A 27,104-nucleotide genomic window follows, 5' to 3' on the forward strand; every position below is an offset into this window, starting at 1 on the left:
ACCACAAGCTTTTTTTTTTTTAAAGGAACATAGTCAAAATGGAAGGAGACAGGCTTGGAGGACGCTCCACCACAGCTGCCTCTGTGTAGGTCACTCTGTTGTTGGAGGACCTTCAACCCCAAAGGTTGCTGGTTCAGTTCTTGAGTCAAACAGTTTTAAAACTCAAAGTGAAAAACACCACAAGAACATCTGTGAGTGAGGAAGGCACCGGTGGTGTAGTGGAACAGTGACTGATTCAGAGATCCAATCATCAAGAGTTCAAATCCTGACCTTTGAGCAGATCTTTGGAAATAGTTTTTCCCAGAGTGTGGAGCATCTTCACCTCATAAGAACCCCGAGCTGCTGGTCCAGTCCAGGCAGGATAGCTCAGAGGTAGAGGGCAGGTTGTGAAAGCATGAGACTGCTGGTTCAATTCCTACTTGTGACAGAGGCAGTAACTCACCTCTGATGAATAGAAAAACAGTCATTCAATTCCCAGAGGTTGGGGCAGAGAAAACAAGCAGAGATAGGATGAGGGAGGACATGGGGCTGCTCACAAGGACAAAAACACTTAAATTCATCACATGATCAAATCCCCTGGGGAGGGGAAAAACTACCATATTCCTTTTTTTTTTTTCTCACACCTCCAGCCAATTCCTTCTCCTACAGCCTTCATGACTCTTGTTACTTATTCTACTGTATTATCTTCAATGTTTCTACCTGACAGAGGTGAGTTACTGCCTCTGTCACAACCTGGGACTTGAACCTGCACCCTCTTACTTTCCTAACCTTCCCTCTACCTCTGAGCTATTCTGCCTGGACTGAACCCTCAGCCCTTGGTTCTTATGAGGTGAAGATGTTCCACACTATGGAAAAATTCTTTAGTTTATTTACTAAGATCAAAGGTGGGATTTGAACCATCAAGGGCAGACACGTATCCACTGAGCCACTCAGCTCAAACAGTACAAGCTGCAGATGAAGTGAAGAAGATTCATGGCTGAACAGTAATCAATTCAAACCAAGAATTGAACCAGCAACCACTGGGTTTGGCAGCAGCCCACCAGCAGGGGGAGCCATTCCGCTGCACCAAAGCCTTTCCTGTTTCATCCCTATAAGAAAAGCTGTTGATTCTGAGCAGCACATGGGACTCGAACCCTGAATGGTGGAACTTCAGCACCACACAAACCCACTACACCTCCCTGGATGTTCCAGTCAGACACGTTTTCATTTGCCTTTGGGTCCTGGACGTGGGAATTGAACCCAAACCTAAAACGTTTAAAAAGTTTAAAGTACGTGTTTTTTTGGACATTTTGTGCACTTTCCACGCATGAAATGTCGGTCTTTGGTGAATCACGCGTTTTTCTTTGCGATCGTCGATGTGCACAGATGTCCGTTGAGGTTTCCAGCGACGGGTCTTTACGAGAAATCGGTTTTGAGCCGTTTTTTACGTAGTTTCTACGTTAATCTGACACAATTGTGTGTTTCTTGCAAGATGCAGATTTGTGTCTTTCCACGTACGTCAAACAGACTTTCCACGCTTGAACCATCCATGTATAACCTTTATGTCACGCGTACGCCGCACGCAGCATCACGTCCAGGTTACGTAATTGACGCACAAATGAATCGCATGTAACGGTTTACGTGTTCTTAGCGTGGTTTATTCGTACTTCTAACGTGCTTCTTTGACATTTTCACACAACTTTTCCTCGCTTTTGCCACGCATGACCAGTTGTCATCCGTATGCGCTAAATGTATGTATAGCGGCTGTGTGACACGACCTTTAACCTTTACCGGCAGACTGGTTCTTAGCGAGAAGAGCCGATATTTGATTCTCTGGACGCCGCAGACAGTAAATCAGAGAAGGCGGGACTTTATTTCAGGGATGGTTTCACCTGCAGAGAGGAGTCGACAGGTGAGTCTCCACAGATGGAAACGCAGTCAAATCCTCCAGACGGTGGGGTTATTATGGGATGTCATTGGCTCCAGATATTTACACTGGAAATCCTCTTCAGGAAACACAAACTGGAACAGAAATGAGTCCCACTGGTCCTTTTATTCACAGAAAGACAGGTGGGGGTAATAAATAGAGGGGAGGGGTCGATCATGGCAGCATCTTCTCTCCTCGTCTTCATCGCTAACATTTTTCACGCCCTTCGGCGGTGACTTAAACGCAACTTGGATACATTTTAGAGGCATTTCCATGGTGACAAGTAAAAAAAAATAAAAATAAAAGAGCATAAAGACAATAAAAACAAATCCTTTTTTTTTAAATACGGGATAAAGACAATAAAAAGCAACCATTCCTTTGGTCTTCAGTAAAATAAAAAGCATCCCATGTTTTTACTTTGGCTCTGCAAAACGTCAAAAGTTTCTCCTCATATTGAGATCAAATAACCGGAAAGCAGTTCTGTTCATTTTCCCTCAAATTTCTATAGATTTTTAAACAAACAGCATTTTAATCTCAAGTTTTTCTTCTTTAACTTTCTTTTCATCTTTGCACATCTGCAAATTCTCTTGTTTTGAATGTTTTTAAAGCCTTTTATTTCCCTTACGGTGACTTCACGCACTTAAATGTTGATTTATTTTTGCATTTTAGAAACTAAAATGACATTTGTAATACATATTTTAAAACATTAAATCTTTCTAAGTGAATAAAATGTTTTTCTTTTGTTGTAAAAAGTTCTTTTCATTAGAAATAAGACGGTTAGATGAGGAGTTTTTTGCAGTAGATCTGCTCTCCTCGTAGTAGTATTATTATTGCTCAGAGCGGATTCTAATGACTGCAGACACCCTGAGAGATTCAGTAAAAAAACCTTTTCCTGCAAAGTTAAACACGTTTATAGAATCACAAATTTGTTCTAATAAATCTATAAAATAAAGAAATGTGTGCGAAATCATCTCAAGTCTCTTAGCAGGAAAAAAATAACAAATAAGAGTCAAAAATACTTTGAAAGGTCACAGGAAGTGAGAAATGTTCATGCTCCAGGATTTGCATCACAAATAAAAAAAAACATTAAAAAAAAGGGGGGGGGGGAAGTACGACAGGAAGTGATGCCTTCAAGGCTCCGCCCCCAGCTGTCACGGCGTCACAGCTTTCAGGTCCTGGTTCTGGTGTTGTCTGGGTCCCACAGTTTGGCACAGAATGAGAGGGCCGCCGCTCAAAGGTTCCCCCGGCGATTGGATTAGAAAAAAGGCCGGCGCCGCGTCTAAACCTCACAGGTTGGTCTCGTCCCACGTCGGGTCGTTCATGTTCTTCAGAACCCTCCTGACGATCCTCTCCAGCTCCTTCCGGGCCCGCTGCTCTTCCTCCAGCGTCCTCTTCATCCTCTTGTTGTCCTGAAGGACGCAGAAAGTCGCAGGAGACATTTAGCTAGTGCTTTTATTTTGAAGGTTAATGAGCAGATAAAACAAAATATTTCACCACTTTTTAAACTTTGGAATCACATTTTTTAGGTAATCTTTCAACAAATGATCAGTTAACGTTCAGAAAATATATTTTTATGTCTATTTCATCATTTTTGCCAAATCAAGAACACATTTTTGTAAATATAGCTTCTATTTTTTGACCAGGATAGGAACACAAAGCTGCAGAAATGAGAAAAAGCCAAGCAGATCTGCTGCTCTAGTCACCTGCTTGAGCTCCTGGACTTCATCCTTCAGGCTGTAGACCGTGTCCACCAGACTCCTGCACAAACAAGCAGCACTTACATCAACCAGGTTTCTTTATTAAGTCAAAACAAAAAGCTGAACGGAAAGATTTGACACCTTTCTGATCATTTCTAATCAGTTTGATAAATCTTTCCTACATGGAAGACTCTTATAGCGCATCATTTTTACATCACTTCCTGTTTCAGACTTGCATCAGACCTCTCATTTAATTTATTTAGTAAAAAGAAATTTCACTTTAAACCTTTTTTACGGAGTTTTAAAACAAAATAGAGGCTCACGATTTTTTCCTTTAGTAGGGCTGGGCGTATTAATTGAATTATTGTCAACATTTTTTTATTTAAACATTTTAATGTTTTGATTCGTTTTAATCTCCAAGTTGGAGTCTTTTGTCTCTGAACACAGAGGTGTTGGGCTCATAAATGGACTGGATCTTTATTCTGGATCAGATCTAAAAACGGCTGTCGTGATTGTAAACAGGAAGTGATGCCGTTTAGCAAAATAAAATCAAATGTCTTCGTGAAAGATTGACAGACGTTTAAGCCACAGAATCATTCAAAGTCACACATTTCTCTCTTAAAAACCAAATTTAAACCCAAACTAAATGAATCCCTGATTGTTGAAAATAAAGTTTTTACTTTATGTGGCTTTTCTATTAAATATTAAACATACAAATTGTCTGTTTTATCAACCTCTCTCCTCCTAGCTCCTCTAGGCATTCTGGGTAATGTAGTCCTTTAGGAATCTTGTGCAAAATAATGTGAATATTTCTAAATGAACCAGCCTTTAGGTTAATACAGCAGAATAAGGCTGGACAGTCATGGTTCTCATAAATAAAAGCTTGTATTCTGACGTCCGTTGATTTATTCCAGGTTGATAGAAATTGATTTAATTTTATCATTATTTTTTTCCATCAAATGGGACTTCTATTAATAACAGCATCAAAGACAAATTGTACCATTTAAACATATTCTTTTATTAAAAAAATTAAAAGAGGACAAAGTTCCGTCCATGTTCAGAAAATCCTTTTTGGATTTTTGTTCAATCTTTTTATCTCTGATACAAAAACATTTGTTGGTTCTGGTTATTACATTACTAAAATTGTTATTAAATAATAAGCATAAATAAGCATTTTGTTGCTCCGACAAATTTGATTGTGGTTTAGACCAGTGTTTTTCAACCAGTGTGCTGTGGGAGATGGTCAGGTGTGCCGTGGGAAATTACCCTCATTAACTGATCTAAAAAGATTTCCCATCTCCAGGATATCAGCTCTGTGTTTATCCAAACAGATGAACGCTTTATCCTGTTAAAGACATTTTGATAAGAATGACGGTACCGCAATTTAGCCGTAGCGTCAGCTGTTTTCGGCAAGTCTCGCCCCTTTAACTGTCTCCACCAATCATTCGTGGAGGCTTAATCATACGTCATCAGTCTGACCAATCAGAAGTGGTTAAACTCTTCACTTCCTTGTTCTGATTCTGCTCATAAAGTCTCTCTGTTCTAACAAAAATACCAGCTAAAGTTCGTCTTTAGCGGTGTAGCTTTCCACAGAATCCGGTGTCAGACCGTGGAACAAGAGAACAAAACAATGACGCTCAGAGAAGAGGGTCTGTCTGCGTTCGGCGGCTGTTTGCACTACATCTCCCATGATGCATTGAATTAAAGTGACAGCGTCTCTGCACACAATGAGTCTCTCCTCTTAACATCTTGAAACAACAACGAACAAAAATCAAACAGTTTTTAAATCTTTCAACTTAGCTTTTATTGCATCTTTTAGAAAAAACAGCTGCAGCTTCCAGCTTTTTCTGCCACAATTATCACAAAAATGTATGTGAGATTGTGGAGTAGATCAATACAGACTATGAGTTTCTCCTTATTTTATTTTTTTGGATGCTGGTGTACCGCGGGATTTTTGTCAAGGTTAAAGTGTGCCGTGGCTCAAAAAAGGATGAAAAATACTGGATTAGACCCTAAATAAAACCAATTTCCTCCATTTTTTTCAAAATAAGAGCTTTCTATCAAATACATTTCAATGAATTAATATTAGTACGTATTATTATGTCTTTTAGTTTTTTATCTTTTTCAAATGTTGATTATTTTTGTAAACTAATAAGTCCATCCGTCACCTCTCCTCCACCACCGTCTGTCCATTGCTCCTGGTTTCCTCCACGATGATCTTCTCCTCCTCAGGAAACAACATTTGAACGTCTTTCCTGCTGCATCCTGAAAAAGATAAAAACACGTTAGAGTTGCTGCTTAATGTGGAACTTGTTTAAATACTGCTAATATGTCGAAAAAGCTGCAGATCATTTAGAGAATCCTGAATAATGAGGATTTAAATCCTAATTTTGCAAAGACGGGATCCTGGTCTCTCCTGAACGAGGGAATCGAACACACAAACGGACACAGGGAGGACGCTCGACCGGGACATCAGGAGACGCGCCCATCTTACGAGAAAACGACGCGGTCCTGTGGCTGTGCGCCGTCCAGATACTGTCGTAATCCGAGTCCTCGGATTGGTCAGAGCATGGCTGGTTGCCAGGGAGACTGGCGGGGGCAAGACCGCCGTCAGCGAGCACGTGGTTGTGCATGAGGTCAGTCCCTTGCCAGGCTTTGCAGCATAAATAAGGAACGGTGAGGGGGCGGGGCCACAAATTCAAATGGTAAATAAACAAGAAGGTGGACGAGGGGGGAAATGAAAACACATCAGGTGGATTAAAAAAATAAATAAAAAGAATTTTCAAACCATGACATGAAAGGTGGGAGGATGAGAAGAACAAAAGGAGAAAGATGGAGGTGAGACATAGAAGGAGAGGAGAGAAAAGAGCGTTAGTGAGAAAGGATGAAGACGACGTCTGTCGTCACTCAGAAAAGCGGCGTGCGTCTCTGCCTCTCGGCGTCCGAACTCACTGGAGTTGAGCGTCTGCCGTGTCTTGGCGCTGGTGCAGTAGGCCTCTATCACCTTCAGAATCTGAGCGTCCTCCTCCAGGGCGGCTGTGCCTGAAAGGAAGACGGCATTCTGGGTAAAAGGGGCAGATGAAGGACCCCGAAAACGCGAAGCTTTTTGAGCGTTTGTGCCGCAGTGTGCTTTTTAAAACATTTTTTGTGTTATCCTGCGTGCTGATTGGCTGCAGAACATGAATTATTCCATCTCCTCTGTGCAGCACCTACAGAACCTGTCGAGTCTGCAGACGTCTTTAATCGCGATCAGATCTTAGTTTAGGCTCATTTTTCTATGACGGTTTGAATTTTGAGAGTTTAAACAAGAAAGAAAAGTCTGAAATGTTCATGTCCGTCTGAGAAAAGTGGATCTACGGAAGCGTTTCTGTAGCATAACTAAATCTAAAAATCAATCCCAGAAATGCTTTTTCACTTTCACAATGTAACTGCATGACCTCAAAAATAAAATTAAATCATTAAATGACGCATAAATTATTTCCAGGAGGGAGGCAGAGAAATGTTTCCATACGGATCAAGTGAGTAGCGAGGAGTTTTACAGCCAAAGACATTGAGAATTATTGTAAATTTGTAGATTTCATTTATCGCAGGTCAGGTTTAGAACGTAACTCCAGCGATAAACGAGGGACCACTGAACTCAACAGAAGAGCCCCCTTTAAAATTTGGAAAAATACACTTTTTTGAAGGTTTCTGTGTCTTTCAGTTATAATATGTAGCCTCCAAATATTTATTATAATTGATATATATATATATATATATATGTATATATAAAAGTTTCTTTCAAAATAAAGTAAATCCTGTGTCTAATCCCTTTAATTCTTTCAAATTAGTATATTCTTCAAAGCCACAGAGCCACAATGGAGGGATAAGTGTTGTTGCAGACCCCTGGTAGAACAGAACTCTTCTCTTCTCTGCCTGTAAATGTCAAGCTGAGCCAGACACCAAAACATGCGATTTATTTTGAAAGGAACTTCCACTCACTCTTCCTCACTGTGACGTCCTCCTCGGAGGGTTTCCTCTCCGGTTTCCTCTTAGGCAGCAGCTTCTTCATGTTTTTGGGGCTTTTGCTCATATCCTGTAGAAATGAGAAAACACATAAATCAAGACTTCTGATCGCACGTTTCCTTGTGAAGAAAGTTTCTGCGTCCCAGCGCTGCATGGTTTGTTCAGCACCTCCTTAAAACAGAGCGCCGCAGACGGTCGGAGAGGCGGCGCGGGCCTGAGGCAGCTCAGGCTCCACGGTTTGGGCGTGCTGGGCGGCTCCAGGGGCCCCCACGAGGGGGCGCTGTGGCTGGTTTCACACGAGGACAGGTGAGGGAGAGTGTGGTACGCGCTGCTTCCTGCCCGAGCTTCGGAGTGTCTGGAGGAAGTGACGGTGTGCGACGGCAGCTGGGAGGGGGGGCGGAGAGAGCAGAGGGCGGTCAGGTGGAGGCGGGGCACCGAGGGGGCGGATGAAGACCCGCCGGCCGTGAGGCGTTACCGTGTGACAGGGGGGCCTGTGTGTGTGCGCGGGGGTGTGCGTGTGTTTGGTGAGGAGGTCCAGCCAGTCCTGCAGATCGCGCTGACTGTTGCACGCCACCTGCATCCGCTCGCACTGCCCACCTGCTGAACGACAAACCAACGAGTCGCAGGCGATGCCGCAGCGGGGAAAAGCACCAGAAGATAGACCTCTGACCTGATATTTCGAACGCGTTCCTCCAGTTTTCTCCGTCTTCGATTCTGGAAATGAGCATCCCCGATAGCGGCATCCTCCCCTGCAGACGTAAACGTGACATTTTAGGGAACCCCTGACGGGAACCGGCTGATTAGAACGTCCTCCAGCAGACCGACCTGGTAGATGAAGCCGCTCATTCTCAGGCTGGCAGAGAGCACGAGCAGAGTGTGAGGGAAGAGGACCAGGTAGCGTTCATTTACCTCCTGAAAGAAAACAGCCTTTGATGGACCTTTACACAAAAAAATGACAGCTGCAAAGTCATTTTATTGGCTGAGCGGCTGGTACACGCCCTTCTATCCCTGCCACCCTCGTCCCAGCTAGTCAGTTAGTTTATTCTCCATAGCAACCATTTTATATTTTGGTCGCTTGGTGGTGACGAACAGTTTCATGTAATTTTTAGAAGAATCAGCAAAATTAAATTTTCGGATTTCCATGGCAACAGAGGCTTATTGTTAACCACGCCCACATTCCTAATATAGTCATAACATATGTCATATCGTTGCGTTCGGCTTGAGCCAAGGATTCATATGTAAAATTTTCATGACACTCCAGTAACAAATGTGCGAGCAACAGGAGAACGCCACTTTTGCTTGCCTGCCACACTAAGGCAGTCTAAAATCTACAACTTCTAATTCCTACATTTATTCCCAAGTAGTATTTCCAATAAGGCTTAAGGAGTTATGAGGCAATAGATTGATACTGCTAGGGGTTTAAAGTTATAGAAGGTAGAAAAGATGATTATTTTGTTTTTGTTTTTCCAAGATCCAAGATGGCAGCGTCTTCCCGAAGTCAGAGGTCAACAAAACTTTGCTTGTGGTCGTAGACTTTGAGTGTGAAATTCCGTGAAGATGACTCAAATAAAAGTTTTTTCCCATATTGTGAGAAAATGTGAAAATCGCCAAATTTCACACTTTTCTATAAAATGACCACCAAGCCACAGGTCCTGGGCCATCCCATAATAATGCTGAAACTTCCTTTGGATATCCCGACATGTGTTTTTGGTTCTGTTAGGATAGGACAGAATAATACAGACGGTAACTGACATTATTTCTGTTTTGTTTCTTTTCTGATTGAAGGAAGTTTTATTTTGAAAAACTTTTGTCCTCCACAGCCGCCTGTAAATCACCCTTGAAGCATGTCTAGTCAGGCCTTAAATAAAGTTACTAACTGTTGGAAATGTCCTTACAGAGAAGAGTCAGACAGGAAAAAGAAGATGAGCCTTCGACTTCAAAATAAAAGACAGCTACATTTTACATGAATCTTATTTGAAATATTGATGTATCCCGACAATTGTTACCAGTATTAAGCTTGCTCTGCACAATAATGTTACACTGTTAATAAAGTTGAGGATTTATGTTTTTTATCATTGTTTTATGTAGAAAATAGTTTTTTTGTCCGTGCAACTTTATTTTGTATCTATTTTCCACACCTTAAAAGTCAGAGCAGGCTAAAGTTAGCCTCCACTTTGACGTTAAAAGGAAAATCCCTTTTTTAACACAAAACCTAAAGTAGTAAGAAAGTTTAAACCGGGTGCTTATATTTTACAGAGACATAACAAAATAAAGTTGTCAAATAGTCATTTAAGTATTTATTATATATAAGTAATTCCATACAGGAGGATTTTACTTTGAAAAATGAATTTTCCAGCAAACAAGAAGGTAAAAAGATAAAAATCACCAACTCCGGCCTTGTACAGACCAGGTTTGGTTTCTAATCTGTCAGAAGTGAGGCTTTTATTTTTGTGTGGAGATGACATCATCCCTGTGGAAGAACTAGTGACTATAGATGATCCATCTGAATCGTTTGCTAACATTTGGCAGCTTCAACATCTTCTCTGAGCAGGCGTTTGCGATGGAGGACGCTCCTCGCGGGTCGTACCTGACAGTTCTGCGAGTGAACCGTGACCTGCGACATGTGTAGAACCGCGCCCAGACTTTTGATGTCTTCTCCCTCCCAGTTCCGGATGGGCTCGGTTAGAATCTGCAGCTCCAGGTCCTTCCTCTTCCTAACCTCCTGACACTCGGCCTGAACAGGAGCGAGAAGGAGCCGTGAGAAAGAGCGTCCGGTCCCGCAGGCGCACGGAGCCTGACGGCGGAGTGACGTCTCACTCACGGCGAGGTGTTTGAAGGCCGCCATGACGGCATGGAGGTCGGCTCTATCGGGGTGCTGGTCCTGCAGAACGGGAACCCAAACATCAGCCCCGCCACATTCCTATCAGAACGCACGGACAGGAGACCCAGACTCACCTCCATGTGTCTCTCCAGCTCCTTCAGCAGCGCCGGGTACCTGTCCAGCCTGGTGAAGGGCTTACTCAGACTGGTGGTCAGCGCCAGGATGCCGGGACTGGACGCCCCTTTGGACTCCATGAACCCCCCCAGCTCCTCGCTGGAAGAGACAGAAGAGGAAGGGCTTTCAGGATGCTCCGTTTTCCCATCATGCATCGGCGCTGTCCAGACGGTACCTGTGGCGCGTGAGAACGCCGACAGCAGACGGGTGGTTGGAGCAGTAGGACACATAGATGGTCTTCATCTGAGGCATCAGGCTGAGGAAGAAGCCGCCGATCCGCTGCTGGTTCTCAGGAAGTCTGTGCAGAAGGTTTTTCCCCACCAAACACCACGTTTATTAAAAGTTTTGAGAGGAAAGTTAAACTCACACCGCACAATTACCACAACAACTGACTGCCTTGCAGAAGTTATAGTAATAGTGTTTACTCCCTAGTGGTAGAAAAAATCATTGCCCCTCCTGAACAGTCTGTGACCCGGTCCTGCTTTTTTCCAGATGCGACGTCCGGCTAGGATTGAGTCTTTTAGATCAAAAACAAACCTTGAAATGGTCATCCATGCCTTCGTGTTGTCCAGATTAAATGATTGCAGCTCTTTGTATGCTGGTTTACCCAAAGCTTCATCATCCAGGCTGCAGCTGGTCCAAAAATGCAGCAGCCAGATTTATTTGTGGGGTAAAGAAGTTTGACCACATAACACCCATCTTGGCCTCTTTGAACTGGCTACATTTGGGTTTTATCGACATTCTGCTCCTTACTTTGAAGTCCCTGGCAGGTACGGCACCTTCTTACCTCTCCAGTCCCCCACTAAAGTCCTCACGCTCCACCAACCAGCTTGTGTTAATGTACGTTTGTGCGTGTGCAATGTTGCCTCCTAAACTATGGAATCAGTTGCCCCCAGCAACTAGAGGGATCACGCTCTTGGAGAGTTTAAAAAAAAAAGAATTGTTCCTCCATTTTAGCGTTTTAGCATCAGCCCTGGTTTTAATCTCTTTTAAATTGGTTTTATGCTTTTTATTCCTTTCTATTTATGTCTATACAATGTTTCATTTGGTTTTACGATTTTAATTCTAGTAGGTCTTGCTCTACATGTGTACAGCACCTTGGCTGGTGCTTTATAAATAAATAAATACATGATGATGATGATGATTACCGGTATACGTTTTGCGAGTTAAAACCCTGAGCTTGGTCTTTGATGGTAAACATACAAAACCTGGACTGCAACCTCTCCACTACGACCAAAGAGCTGTCGAAGGACACCAGGGACATAATTATAGACCTGGGCCAGACTGGAATGAAACGATCTATTATGAAGCAGCAGGTTAGCAAGAAGAGATCAAATGTTGGAGCAATTATTAGGAAATGGACGAGGAATCGCTGGCAATCTTCCATCCACCTGGAGCTCCATGAAAAATCTCACCTGGTGGAACAAATCATCTGGAGAACGGTGAGGAAACTACCCAGGGGGAACTTGCCAGTGATCCTGAACATGTCCAGAACCGTCCAAAGTTCTCCAGAGACCATCTGGACAATCCAGGTGAGGACTGGGAGGAGGTCATGTTGTCAGACGAGACCATAATGGAACTCTTTTGTAGAAATCGCCACTCGAGTAAAACATCGACTGTGAAGTTTGGGGGCGGAAGAGTCATGATTTGGGACAGGACAACTGATCCGCATAAAAGGAAAGGATGAATAGATCCGTGCATGATGAAATTTTGGACCAAAAAAAAAAAAAACAAGAAGACGATCATAAACGCATCGCCACGGCAATCAAGGAGTTGAAAGTCCCCAAAACTTCACGGCTCTGGAGAAGATCTGCATGGAGGAATGGACCAAAATAGCAGCTAGGGTGTGTGAGAAGCTGCTGAAGATCTGCAGGAAGACTTTGAGGAACCAGGGTTACGCTGTAAATTATAGAGGTGAGCTTTTTAATATATATGTTTTCTTTTTTTCTGCTCTATCACACAAATAAATCTTTGTTTAGAGTCCGTTTCACACAGATTGTTGAACCTTACAGACCAAACTCAGGGTTTTACTCTCAGAAACAGTGACTTTCAAATACGTTTGACCCTTATGTCTACCAGTAAAGGATTTCTTAGTCTGCTTTTTATGCTTTTATAGAGTTTTTAGGCAATGAATAACGTTAAAACTGTTATTATCATACATGACCTATAGAGGTCGCTGTTGCACCAAAAAAAACATTTTATTTCTTTTCATTTTTTTTAAATGTTTATATAATAAACTGTGTTTGTCTGCAGGCTGGAAAAATCAAATTAAATGCAAAATGTAAATAGTAATAAAACGTGTCAAAAAAGTGTCTTTTTATAACTTCTGATAAATAAAATGACACTTTTGATGCTGTTTGAAAAACATCAGGTCCAAAAAACATCAGCATAGATACCCGAAATAGAATAACGTCCCAGAAATCAATGAAAACTGTGATTATGTAGAAATGAAGGATTTTGACAATGTAAAAAATGATTTAAGTTCTGCTGTCGGCATTTTTAAAGATTCAGAGTTGCTTATTTTGGCTGCACAGTCTGATCAGAGCTAAACCGCTGAACTGGAAGGAAAAGGATTTACTGACTTGGTCTGGTCGTCCAAAGACTGAACCAACATCTGCTGGAAAGTTGAGATCTCCTCCAGATTTGCCTGAATGTGGCTTATGTCTCCACTGCTGAGTCTGCAGAGAAAACAGAAGCTCATCCGTGATTTACTAACCTTCTCTAGATTCAATTTGGCAAAAATGCACCGATCTGTTCCACAACGTAGCTCCAGTTGGGGCTCCCGCAGACTTAAAACCCAGAGCAGCCTTAAAAAATGATTGCACCTGTCCGTGGGTTGAAGCGAGCGAAGGTAGGAGCCCAGCAGGCTCTGCAGCTCCCTGGAATATTCGGTCTCCGCTTCCAGAATGTTCTGCAGGACCTGAGCAGCATGCAAACACACCAATTACCCAACAGAGACGGTGGACAATCGTAACAGAAACTAAAGGTTTGTGGGAGTGAAACCCTGAACTGAGACTCGTCTGGAGAGCTCAGGTCAAACACAGCAGGCTGAGGTTACTTGTTTAAATGTGGGGGAATTTAAAATGGCTGTAAATACTTTGAAAATTACAAAAAAGCGGTCAAATAATAGTATTTTTTTTATCATTTTGCCATCAACATCTCAGATAAAAAAGCAAAATCTGATGTTTACATTTTCCACTTTCATTTTTTTCTTGAGTTAACAATTGAAGAAAAGAAATGAGGAAACATTTGTTCCCTTCAAAATAAAACACCGACTGTGAAATTTGAGTTTTGATTTCTAGTTCCTCTTTGATCATCTTTTGATCGATTTTCAAACAGTTTTCTCTGGTCTTTTTCCATTTTCTAGGACATAGTTTCTGCAGAGCGTCAGGAGTTCGTTAGAAATTCGCCTACGCGTTGTGGGCGGGACCGCTGGCGAGGAGCAAACCCGCCACCCCTTCCCATCGCCGTTGCAGAATGGAACAGAGCAGGGAGCTTCTAACCTGCCCAGCATATTTTCTACGCCACAAATACGATCTTTTTCAAACTGCCTTTTTTCCTTCTGCTTCCGATTAGTGATGATTTACATAATGAAAAACTCAGAAAAGCTATTTTAAGCCTAATTTTGTTCATATTTGTTCTGTTTCATCAAGAAAAGGCCACAAGTACACTTTAAAGTCACCAAAAACACTTAGCATTTCAAATGTTTTAATCTTTTTTAGAAACTTTCTTAAGTTTACTTAAGCTTAAGATTTTAACTTGACAGTTTGAGTTTATGGGGTTTTATTTATTTCTTTTTCTCAATTTTTATTAGCCTAATAAACTAAAAGCCTCTAAATCTGCAATATTAATTCCCAAAGCTTACTAAAGATTTTGGGTCACTAAAGGATGCAACAAAACTAAAACATTCAGCAGATTTCAGCCATTTTTGAAGCAAATGCGTTTATCTAGTTCTACAAATACAAAAAAAAACATGAAAAAAACTGTCAGAAAACTATCGAGTAAAGGAGGAAAAAGCATTTTGAAATCCACAAAGAGCCTAAAGCAGAAATCTTAAAATCCTCATCCTTTCAGAACAAAAGCCTTCCTCCTGCATGGGAACGACTTTGTCTGCAGGCTGGACCCGCTTGTGTCCGAGAGAGAGAAACTCGGGTGCCGCAGATCCACCGTCAGACTGTGGGCATCTTGCATTATTAAAAACCCACGCACAAGCACACCAGAAAGAACCCCCCCCTCGGGCACGGCTGCCCTAGAAACCACTGGGATGGAAGGAATAACCTACATTGCAGCTGCTGCAATGGTTCCTGCAGGAATGACACGGGCAGGGGGGTGACAGGCATGTCTGCGTGCTTTTTAAGGCACAGCTACTGGTTAAACATGCAAAAGGATCAATAGGCAAACCGGGGTCACGCCGTTGACCTGAGTGGGATTACCTAATCGAACATTATTCAAAATGTGGCATTTATTCCTATAAAAAGAGCTTTTAAATCAAAGTAACAGCCACTGACTTCCTGTTTGAAGCTGGTTTATAAACAGAAGTAACTGAAGCAAGGTCAGTGGCTGCAGTCGCCATGTTAGAAATGTGCGCTTAGATGTGGGCGGGGTCTATTTTACAGCCTTAACGTCTTTGACACTTGTTTGCTCCGCCTTTTTGATGTTGACATTTCAGCCTACGATCTCCTTAACCACGTAGCTTGACTCTCTTAAAGAGCTGCTAAAACGCGCTCTTCAAGCTAGCTCCTCGACGCGCAACTGTAACTCAAACTAGCGTAACTTAACGCGACTAACGAAATTTGGAAAAACGGATTCGGACTAAATGTTGCGTGTCGGCTTTGTTCTGCGTCAAAACCACTCGGTTTACGATATTTTACGTGAAAACGTCATAACTATAAAGTGTGGCATATCAACGCAAAGCTGCTTTTCTCAGCTTTCGGGATCTGTTGAAATGACATTCATCTCATAAACGGTTGAGGAGGTTCGGTGGTTTAAAGAACATCTTCTGTGATCACCAGGAGAGAAACAACGAATGCGATCATTCTCTGAGATCCGCTCACCACATTGTAATAGGTTTTACTGATGATGCTGGTGTCGAAGCCTTTGGGCGGACTTTTCAGCGTCCCAGACTTGGGTTTGTCGGCAGTTTTGTCTAAAAACACAACAAAAGAAGAAAAAGAAAAAAGTCAAAGGAGACGGAACACCTTTACTGTAGAAAGAGGCCTCTCTGACCTCACAAAAATCATCTTCATAGAAGTAAATTTTAGAGGTCAGATTCATGCAGGGAAACGTTACTGCGGCCGTTATGCCAGAAATCAGAGTTTTGTTTAGCCTAACGATGCATGTCCAGAACCCTTAACATACATCAATCTGACCTTTAGAACAGAGAGCTGAGAGGTCTAATATAATGAGCAGCTTTCTATACTTTAAGTCACCATAAAAGATACAGATTTACTTAAATTAAACTAACAAGCAGTTCCTGCGGTCATGTGAGCTGCAGTTTCTTTTGTTGCTGTTGTGTGTTTTCAGCCAGGAAGTTTCCTTTTTATACAGCAGCTCTGGAACTTCCTGTCTTTGTGTCCTTGGGAAACTTCCTGTCCTCAATCGGCGGCAGAAGACTGACGGAGCATGAGGCCTTTGACAGTTTGGTCTTTCAGACCCCCCCCAAAAAAAAAGCTGCAGATTTTACTCTGCCGCTGGATTAGGACTGAAAACGCGGCAGGTCGCATTTTTTAGGCCTTAATATAGAAGTCAGAACTGCGCCTGCAATGCAGCGACAAGTAAGAAATCCTAGAAAGAATGAACAGTTTCAGTGGATTTCTGGAAAGGAAACCGCCACCCACCGCTCCCCTTAAGCTCCCGTACATAGTTGCTGGGGAACCACCCCGTCTTGCCGTTGAGCGACCCTTCCCACCAGCCCCCCTCCTCCTGCCTCCTCACGACGATGATGTCACCCTTGGAGAAGGACAGCTCGTCCTCGTTGGTCTGCTGGAAGGGGAATCGCGCTTTCACCAGCGGCTGGCCACACCCGCTGCCCTCCGACATGTCCTGAGGAGAGAGAGCCAGAAGACGTGGAGCTCGCTGCAGCGGCGGCGGCTAATGGCGCCGTTGTCATGGTGACTCACCAGGCTGCGGTACTGGGGCAGCAGCAGCTTGGAGGAGCGGCCCTGAGTGTTCAGGGAGTCGAAAGACTTGATCCTGCTGGAGGCCGAGGAGTGCGGCGCGCCACCGCCGTCGTCCCCAGAGACGCCTAAACCTGCACAAGAACAAAAACTATGACTGACTCGTGTCGACCTTTATTTTTTATTTTTTGAAAACAGGGTAAGAATCTGACCTTCGGTAGCTTTGTTGAGAGCAACCAGAGAGTTGAGGACCTTGGAGAAGTTAAATCCCTGCAGCAGGTCGCTGACCTCGAAAGGCTAAAACAGAAATTCAGAGCAAACTGTAAATACAAAATTCAGGAGCAACCATGCATGGAGCTATCTGAGGGAACTCAGAAACACTCTGACGTAGGGTTGGGTACCGAGCCCGGGTATTGAACCAGCCCCGGGGCAACATTCTTCAAGACCGCAGTATCGTTAAGATCTGACCTTAACGGTTCTGCTATCGGTACTGGAGAAGTCGCTATTTTTTGTGTCCCACAAGATATAAACGTTATCTGCCATAATCATCTCACCAAGTCAGTCAATTTTCCGTTACTTTTATCCCCCTAGACTAAGACCACCCATTTCCACGTAAAATGAATTAAATCGTCTGTTGCCTGTGTGTGTAGAACACGCTGGGGGGGGGTTGTACACGGGGGAAAACAACGAACAGTTAGAGAGGCGGGGGCGGGGCTTAGACTCACCGCTTTTGACAAACTAACAGCTGCTTCCTAATAAAAAAAAATAGTTGTCATCCATAAAATGTATATAATTTATTGGGTTTAAGTGGATTTAAAGAAAAAAATAAATACAAAAGTAGTCTGCATCAAAGTGAATTGGTTTCAATCATCTCATTCATCTTAACTCTGGTGTTTGACAGACGGAAAAGTCTATTCAAGATTGTGGAAAACGGACAAAAGACCAAAGGAAACATCACGCTCATTAAGAGTAAAAATGATTAAATTAAATACTTAAATAAATATCCTGACAGCATTTTGAATCAATACAAGTTTTGCCAAATGAGCAATCGTGATATATCGGCAAAAATGTTTTTTCCTAACACATCTAGTGTTGCGGCTCCCTGTGCTTTCATCTCAGTGGGAAACTGATCCAAATGGTTCTTTGAGAGGTTCAGGTTGCCGACACCTGGTCTAACACATCCATGTGCATTCCAGGTTTGTATTGGAACATTATCATGTATGAAGTCAAATGTTTGCATAATGAAGACATAAAACACTTCATGTTCTTAATTTGTTATTTATTTATTTTTCGTCCTCAAAAAGTATCGATAAGAGCAGTGTTTTTCAACCAGTGTGCCGCGGCACACTAGTGTGCCGTGGGAGATGGTCAAGTGTGCCGTGGGAAATTGCCATCATTAACTGATTTAACAACATTTTCCATCTCCAGGATTTCAGTTTTTTGTTCATCCCTACAGGCCCTGATAAAACACTAAGAAATTAGGAATATGAAAGATCGTAAAATACTTTTTTCTTTGTGTTTATTTGATTCTATTAAATACATTTTGATAAGAATGACGATACCACGATTTAGCCGCAGCTTCAGCTGCGTTAGGAAAAGTCCCGCCCCTTTAACTGTCTCCACCAATCATTCTTGGGATCTTAATCACATGTCATCAGTCTGACCAATCAGAAGTGGTTAAATTATTCACTTCCTTGTTCTGAATTCTGCTGAAAAAGTCGCTCAGTTCTAAGAAAAATACCAGCTAAAGCTCGTCTTTAGCGGTGTAGCTTTCCACAGAATCCGGTGTCAGACCGTGGAACAAGTGAACAAGACAATGAAGCTCAGAGACGCTAGTCTCTCTGCGTTCGGCGGATTATTGAACTACATCTCCCATGATGCACTGGGGTAAAGCGACAGTGAGCGTCTGGGCGCACGACTCTCTCCTCCTGAAACCACAACGACCACAAATCAAACAGTTTTTAAATCGTTTGACTTAACTTTTATTACATCTTAAAAAAACAGCTGCAGCTTCCAGCTTTTTCTGCCACATTTATCACAAAAATGCACTGAGATTATGGAGGGACTGTAGATCAATACAGACCGAGTTTCTCCTTTTTTGTTTTTTTTTGAATGCCGGTGTGCCGCGGGATTTTTGTCAAGGTTGAAGTGTGCCGTGGCTCAAAAAAGGTTGAAAAACACTGGATAAGAGTACCGTTAAAATACCAGATCAATAAGCAGCATCAATGAGAGTAGTAGAACCGTTAAAACCTTAATGATACCCGTCCCTACTTTGACGTGCCCACAAAAAAAAAAAAAAAAAAAATCACAAAAACACTACACTTCACAAGAATCAAACCAATTAACTTCTGGTTTCCAACCCCCAAACTTTTGATGAAGTCCTGCAACTATTCTCGTCCAGAGTGCTGATCAAATTCTGCCAACATCTGGAGTTATGGTCTGTCCTGGAATTGTCCTGGTGGGCTAAAAACTTAGACCCAGCTGTCCCTACGGGCGGATACAGCTGCGTACGAGTGAAAAAATGGTCGAACCCGTCTGCACACGAACCAAATGTCAAAGTTATAGGCATTGGTCTTTTTTTTTTGTTGGCATAACGCGAGCAACGGGTCGTGGTCAACTCTTACACAAGACCAAACCTCTTCCAACTGTAGGTACATGCGCTGTCCAGTCTGAACCTCACGCTGAACGCGTGTCCGTGTGAGCGTTGCATTAAACTGCATTCACGCCGGACACAATTGGCACGTCAAATTTGAACTAATCCTGGAATATCTTGAAAAGTTCAAGGATTTGAAGGACCAAAAGTCACAGCTGGAAAAAGCTGAAAGAGCTGAACATTTGAACAGTTGAATGGTTGAAATACCTGAAAAACTGTAGGAGTTAAGCACCAAAAAATGGTGGAAGATACTAGAAAAAAGAAAGAGAAGCTGGAAAACAATGGGTTGAAGGATTTATAGCATTCAAGCCATAATAGAAGGAATGTAAAGTGATTCTAGAGGCTTTGTTTTATATTACATTTCCGGTAGAACCTGAACTGTCATTACAACTGTTTTAAAAAGAAGCACATTAGCTCAAAAAGGAAGAAACTTACAGTTTAGCGGGGCTTAACATCCAGTCCAACTGCAGTCTGGAGCAGGATTACTCAAAGTCTGAGCTGCCCCCTGTAATCCCTCCATCACACTGGTGTGTGTGAGTGGCGGCACACACGGCCATAATACCTCTGAAGCACCGAATCCTCTGTTTACTGAACACAAACTTTTTCAGTTCACAAACTAACTGACCTCATCTCCTCATGAAAACCATAAGATGAGCATAAAAAGTAGAAAAGCCACAAAGTGTCCGTGTCATAGGCGTGATCCATTTTGTATATGCGCTCGTCACCATATGGCCAGTTTACATGAAAGCTGCATTTCCCCGGCGTTTCAAGCATTTCACCTAAGCAAGTTGAAAGCGCCGTGCGCTGAACTGATGACAAAACAAACTGCTTTATGGCAAAACATTACAGAATATGTTAGGCCTGCACAATATACCGCAAATTTATCGTTATCGCAATATCCAGCTCTGCAATATGCATATCGCAAAAGACGGCGAATATCGCAATAAATCGCAAACCCAAAATGTGTTAAAACAATCTTCAAGCAGCTTGAAGCATTTAACGAATCAAATAAATCCCTTTATGCTTTGACCAATCAGATGGACGCCTTCCCATTGTTGACCAATCAGATGGAGGCCTATTATATTAACCCTGGTCCTGAAGAGCCTCAACCCTGCCTGTTTTCCAGCTCTCCTTAACCAGCTTGCTGTTGATTGGCTGACTCAAGTGATTTCACATCCTGATTGACTGAACACACCTGATTTTAGTTATCATTATCGAGCAGTCTAGGGAGAATTGGAAAACAGACAGGGTTGAGGCTCTTGAGGACCAGGGTTAGCCACCCTGACGTTTGTCCCCCATGTCGATGAGGGTCATTTGGAGTATAATTTTTAAACTGTTGCAATGAAATGGGAATGATGTTTTTGTTTATTTTTCTATTTGTTTATTTACCGCAAATTTATCGTTATCGCAATATTGATCACTAATATCGCATATCGCAAGTTTTCCTCATATCGTGCAGCCCTAGAATATGTCGTTCTTCACAAATTTTTCCAGGACCTAGAAATTGCATTTTCAAGGTGTTTCATGACCGTACGACCCCTGTATCTAGTCAGTTCAAAGAAGGTCTGGGGCACATTCCTCATGTCTGATTTGAGGAGGGAGGGCGAACACGTACCTTCAAGTTTCTTTCAATGTTGGTCATCAAGACCCTCTTCAGTATTATCAATTCTAAGTAGGTCTATTGTACATCCTTTAGTTGGAAGTACAAGGATACCTTATGACATGTATGTCCCAGAAGGTTGCCCCTCACTAAACAGTCTCAGTTTTGATGAGATTTGGGGGACATTCCTCGTCATGTCAGTTCAAAGGAGGTCTAGGGCAAGTCTTAGGCTTTCAAGGACTCGCCTCAATGCGTTTACTACCTGAGAGGGTCTCTAAGACCCCCCCCCAAACCATGTCTCTTCTGAATGTCTGGGGGACACTCCTCACAACAATAAGTTCTAAGGTGGTATGGGGTATGCCCTTCATTATGCTAATTTTAAGCTTTTGAGGAAGCTTCTCAACATGTTTTTTGTTTACAAAAGTTTTTTTTAAGACCATTACAGAAAAAGTCTGGCCGCTGTCATTGCCAACAAAGGGTATATAACAAATTTATTAAGTTGAACCTTTGTTATTAACCAAATACTTGTTTTTCTTGATTTTTTTGTGTCTCTCATAACTGAAGTATACCTATGATAAAAAGTACAGTACATCAGTTTAAAGCTTTTGAGGACATTCCTTAACATGTTTGGTCACTAGGACCTCCCCACTCAAACCATAACTGTGTCGACGAAGTCTGGTGGACGCTCCTCTTCAGGGTATCCCCCTCCATCATTTCGAGGACAAGCCCTAGTATGGTTGTTCCGAGGCGGGCCCCTGAGACGACACCCTAAATCACGTCTGTTTGGCGGAGTTGGAGAAGCTCCTCGTCACACCAATTCTACGTTTTTGAGGACATCTGTAGACATGTTAGCTTCAAAGGGGGTCACTACGACCCCCCCACACATGAATACACAAAGACACCTCAAATCCAGTCTGTTTTGACGACGTCTTACGGCGCCATGCTCATTTTAGGCCTTTGAGGAAAACCCCCTCCACACGTTTGCCCCGAAGAGGATCCCTGTACAAACCCCAAAGCATGTCTGTGTTGATGAGATCTGGGGCGCTCCTCCTCATTTTCCGTTTTAAAAAGCGTCTCTTCCGGAGGAGTCAACTGATCTGATCCAGCTCTTTTCGACCTCAAAGTGCCTTTCCTAAACGTCGGAATTCTGTTTCACAGCAAAGGAAACTTTTTTTTTTTTTATTTTGTTGCGCACAGGCTGGTGTGAAGCGTGACGTACAGGTTTATCATCTCACTTTGTTTGAATGCATCAGTATGAAAAGAAACTGAGCTCACACAGGACGCTCAAAGCAGAGAAAAGCTATTAAACTGACATGACTGTAGGGTGAATGTAATGAAATGCTGTAGCGAGAGCACGGAAAGGCACAAAAATCAATGGCCTCACTCAATTATTCTGATTAACCAGAGAAAGCAGACATATGATTGGGACTTGAGCAACTGCAGCTCTTCCTAACTGTGGGTAGAATACATTCTCTATCTGTGTCAACACTCTTTTTATGGACAGTCTGGCTCCTCCTGCCACCCAATTGCCGTCCCAGAGACTTTCTCCAGGCTGCCAGTAACAGAGAGCACGGCTTCCAGCAGCATGGCTGACGTGGCTCTAATCAACCTGATTGGAAAATCCACTGGCAGCCTGCATTAAATCACTTCCCTCTCCCCCCCTTCGCTCACTTAATCCGTTCACGGCTCCTACGGGAGTCAAGACTTTCTTTAAAAGCTCCAAACCAAAACCTAGTTATGGCTCCGGAATTGCACAACCTGCCTTTATCCATGAATGACTTCATGTCTTTTTCCATTATCAATACTAGACCTCTCCTCTCAGCCACAGTGGGGCAGGTCAACCACTGTGGGGCAGGGCCCTCTTTAGCGTAAACAAAGAGGACCCTGGATTTACTCCAAGACTTCTTTCCATGTTTCTGAGTCCCCCCACCTGCATACGCGAACCATCTTTAACATAAAACAACACTCGTGTTCCTCAGACTTCACAGGGCTGCCAATAAAAAACAACGTGCCCACGTGAATCTCTGCCTCTTGTTTCCATAGCAACCCCCGAACCACCAGCAGCAACACACAAATGAGCCTGGCAGCTTCAAGCTAAAGTACAGATGGATTTAAACTTTCTTTAGCTTATTTTAAATGTGGGCCAAGCTGTTTCGTAGCATTTTTAAGAGGTCGTTTGTTGTATAAAAGAGACGGTTTTACGTTAAACACATAAATTAACAGATCTCTGTTAGTAATAAAGCTATGATAAATAGCTTTTTTTTGTCGTGTTTTAACACTAAAAAAGCAAAGATGCTCTTCTAAAGTGATGCGAAAAAAAATGCTCTGGGACAAAAAGGTTGAATTTGTCAGGTTCCTTTATGTACACAAAACCTCGATGATAAGATGAGCAGACAGAGAAAGAAATATTTTATAAATTAATTTTGAATGTTTTTTAAAGTACTAACAAAACAGCTGAAGGTTTTTGAATCAATAAATAAATAATAATCCGATTTTTGGTGCCTGTTAAACCAATTCTATCATTTTTAAATGTTTGGAAACTTTAGCTTGAAATGCTAGCTTAAAGTAAATATTTATATTGATGATGACGTCATCTGTATTTTTCTTCTTAGTCTTGCATTTACATTCTCTGTTGTTCTGAGACGCATATCTTTACAGTTAAATTCTTGAAAAATGACAAATAATACACCTAAAAAGCTAATATTTTTAAGCAAACCTGTTAGTTAAAGTGCCTCATTTATTGACTCACCTCAACCCCGAACGCCGCCAAACCTTTGAGAAACTCGGCAATGTTCTTCTGAAAGTCGCTGTCGCTCCTCGGTTCCGGGAAAAACTGCAATTTAAAACACAAAAAATAAACTTATTTATTCCTTAAATTTGTGCAAAAATAAATAAATACCGGTTTTAGAGATTTAAGCGCTCGAAACAGACGTTGTTGTTTCAGGTGCACCTGTTCCAGCGTTCCAGGTTAAGAAGCCACATTTCCGGTTGGTGCTTTCAAACTAAAGCGAAAACTTCATGAAAAAGTAAAAATAAAAGTAAAAAACAAAAACAAAACTACTTTCAGTAATATTTTTAGTAGTTCAAGTAGTAAAAAAAAGTGTAGGGACATATTGCTACAACGAGTAATTTAAGAATTACTTTTCTAGATCACCTCAAATTATTTTATGTTCATGGTTTTACCTTTTACTATCCATTTTTGCTAACCTGGGAGGTCTAAAGGTGTTTTGTACAATAATTAGAAAAAAATCTGATCCCTTTGTATTTGTCCACTAACTATAAAGCATTTTTTTAACTATAAGATAGTAAGTGAGGCAGCTTTAATGTGCTGAAAACTGGTTTGTCACTTTATTCTGAAGGTTATTCATGCATTTCCGGTTCATTTTTTTCATGATTTCATTAACATTATTGAAATTTAAGTTATTTTACCTTTTCTACTAATTTAAAGTCACTAAAAAACAATATTTATGTTTATAACAGTAAAAGCAAAGATGTAGATTTTCTTCAAAAGCACTTAATAAAAATTCACATTTAGGTTAAAGATTGAGCTAAAACAACTTTTACTTTACTAAAAAAAATTCTTGACTGTCCACCAGTATTATATACAGGTTAATCCCAGTAGTTAAATATATAAACCAAAAAGTGTATAGAAACATTCTAAATATCTATTCCAGTTAAAGCATTTCCGTGTAGTTTTATCTCAAATTTAGTCTTTTAGTACATTGGAATTATGTTTAAGACCATCCAAACTAACACATATTTACCAGAAATGTTGGATTTATGAAAAATAGGAAATTTCTTTTATTGTTATTATGTTGTAAAATAAGTCAGTCTGTGGATCTGCTGAGCTGTTTTAAGTCCAGGTTGCACCGTCTCAGCCAGAGGGGGGGTGACAAACGCTGGTCAGATCGGGGAAGAAAGAAAAGCAGCAGCTGGAAGATAGAAAAAAAACAGCAACATACGAGTTTAAGAAGCTAAAGAAACAACCCCATAAACCAATGTAGATCTTTTTCAGCTCTTTCTACCCTCATTGTTCAGGTGAGACTCACCTGAGGTTGTCACAGGACTTAAAAGTCCCACTTCCACCATCTTTTCTAAAAGCTTTGCCACAAGTCCTTTAATTATAATTATGCTGTTTTTAGCCAAAACCCCAAAAGAAACTGTTGTTTTGCAGGACATAGTTTCTGCAGAGCGGCAGGACTTCATAAGAAATTTGCCTCTGAGTTGTGGGCGGGACCGTTTGAGGAGCAAACCAGCTTATTTTTTGATGTCACAAATCCAATCTTTATCCAACGGCGTTATTTCGTCTGCTTCTGATTCACGATCATTTGAACAAAGAAATACTCAAAAATGAAATTTTGAGCTGAATTTTCTTTCTACATGTCCTCCATCGTCAGAAGAAATGCCTCAAGAACACGTTGGAAACACCATTTTCATTGGAGAGGGGCTTTATCGGCCAATTTAAAGGCAAAATTAAATTTAATGAACATAAACAAAAGAAGTAAAAATGTGAATGTGTCTGTGAGTAATGAATCTGCACAATTTAAATAAGAAAACAGGATAATTTACCTTCAACATGTTTGCGTTGGTGTGTGACGCTCCTTTTATTAACAACTTTATCAGTAAAACGACAAAAACAGGAAAATGGCAAAGAGGGTAGCGAAGGATATAAAGTTATCTTACGTTAATAAATAAAAACACACCCGACCAGATTTAAAAACTTGAAACAATTTTCAGTGAGTTCTCCTTCACAGCAAAAAGAGCCTTTTAAACAATATTTTTCAATTATTTTTCATCAAAAAAACAAATAGCATGTAGAAGCAGAAATCTACGAGTTCAGCTGCAAAAATAAAACAAAGACAACAACAGGTAAAGAGTCAGAAAACTGTCTCTAAACATCTTTCCAGCTACTCTTTGGGACCTTTGGTGTGTTTTATTTTGTAAAGTCTGTCAATAGAGGTTGATTTTTTTTTACCATTCTTATGGAGTTGTAGCCATTTTTCTATAGTTTTGACTTTTTTCTTGCTTCTCTTTCATTTTTCTGAGCATTTACAGATTCTGTGTGTCTTATTCTGAAAGAACCTTCATTTTTTTTTAAAGTGAGTGGAAATTATTCAGTCCTTAAAGTTTTGCAAATGATGAACAGCATAAGTGATTAATAAATCTAATTAATTTGCCCAAATTTTCTCTTACATTTTAAAAGCTGCAGTTCCTTGCGGCAAATTTGCTTAAAAATTGTCTTTTTTTTTTGGTCAATCAAAGTGAAAAAGATAACATTTTGTGTTTATATTAACCGTTTGACATTAAACTTCATAATAATACATTGATGTTGTTGTATTTTATAGTTTCTGAATGTACCATAGTGTTTTATTGGCCCCAAATCGACTGTCTGTCTGATATAGAACTTTTAAACAAACGTTAAATTCAAACAAATTACTTATTTTTCCTAATTAAACGTAATTTCCAAGTTTTATCAAAGGCTGTCTTTCATTTTCTGCTCAGTTTACTTTATATTTTTTTCTAATAAAGGTCACAAATAAAGCAGAAGTGAGGAGTAATTCGCCTCCTTCTTGGTTTTCCATGCTGATTTAATCATCCTGCGTAATCAAATTTGGCTGCATCTGCTCCATCTGCTGCATCTCCACTCACTCTGTCCAGCGTCCCGGGTCGGAGCCGCTCCAGCAGCCGGCACAGCACCGCTCCATCCCGCAGCGACGTCTGCAGGAAAGCCTCCGGATCTGAGACGCTCTTCTTCGGAGACTCCAGAACTCCGAGAGTAATGAGCCACGTTACCGTCTGCTCTGCTGGATTCATGTTCGGGTCAGAGGATGTTCAGAGCATCAGCAGCAGCATCAGCAGCAGGACTCCCCCCCACCACCACCACCACCCAAAACTGTCCTGCAGAGGATTTTAATCCGGATTGAAGCAGCAGCAGTTTCTGCTGAATGCGAACACAAATCTTGCTTCTAACCGCAGGAGAACAGAGGTGGAAGTGATGGAGACGCGCTTCCTTCCTCCAACATCCCCGCTTCGCCCTGCTCTGCCACCCCCCCACCCCACAGAGGATGTGAGCATCCGAGTCAAAGCAGCCGCAGGGAGACATCGCTTCCTGTCACCGTTTTCAAAATAAAA

At 41.6% G+C, this 27,104-nt stretch overlaps 1 protein-coding gene across 4 annotated transcripts; it reads right to left on the reverse strand.

Annotated features, from left to right (window-relative positions):
* Window positions 1-2,013: 2,013 nt before the first annotated feature.
* On the reverse strand, window positions 2,014-27,063 carry LOC101156802 (rho guanine nucleotide exchange factor 7). 4 transcript variants are annotated; one of them, XM_011485446.3, is made up of 22 exons: window positions 26,622-27,063; window positions 23,722-23,805; window positions 16,932-17,016; window positions 16,723-16,853; window positions 16,441-16,645; window positions 15,658-15,749; window positions 13,429-13,523; window positions 13,186-13,281; window positions 10,779-10,901; window positions 10,564-10,702; window positions 10,430-10,489; window positions 10,196-10,342; window positions 8,434-8,520; window positions 8,279-8,357; window positions 8,084-8,208; window positions 7,777-7,992; window positions 7,585-7,678; window positions 6,556-6,645; window positions 6,098-6,256; window positions 5,772-5,868; window positions 3,610-3,664; window positions 2,014-3,315 (listed from the first exon to the last, which is right to left on the reverse strand). In XM_011485446.3, the coding sequence occupies exons 1-22, from the start codon at window positions 26,784-26,786 to the stop codon at window positions 3,193-3,195; spliced, it is 2,547 nt and encodes an 848-aa protein (XP_011483748.1). In that variant the 5' UTR covers window positions 26,787-27,063; the 3' UTR covers window positions 2,014-3,192. The 4 variants fall into 4 exon arrangements, with proteins under 4 accessions (XP_011483748.1, XP_020564919.1, XP_011483751.1 ...); XM_020709260.2 differs by having other exon boundaries at window positions 16,552-16,645; window positions 26,622-27,061; XM_011485449.3 differs by having other exon boundaries at window positions 8,084-8,205; window positions 26,622-27,060.
* Window positions 27,064-27,104: the final 41 nt, after the last annotated feature.

Source organism: Oryzias latipes, chromosome 2, assembly GCF_002234675.1.
Source record: "Oryzias latipes chromosome 2, ASM223467v1".
Classification (NCBI taxonomy): Eukaryota; Metazoa; Chordata; class Actinopteri; order Beloniformes; family Adrianichthyidae; genus Oryzias; species Oryzias latipes.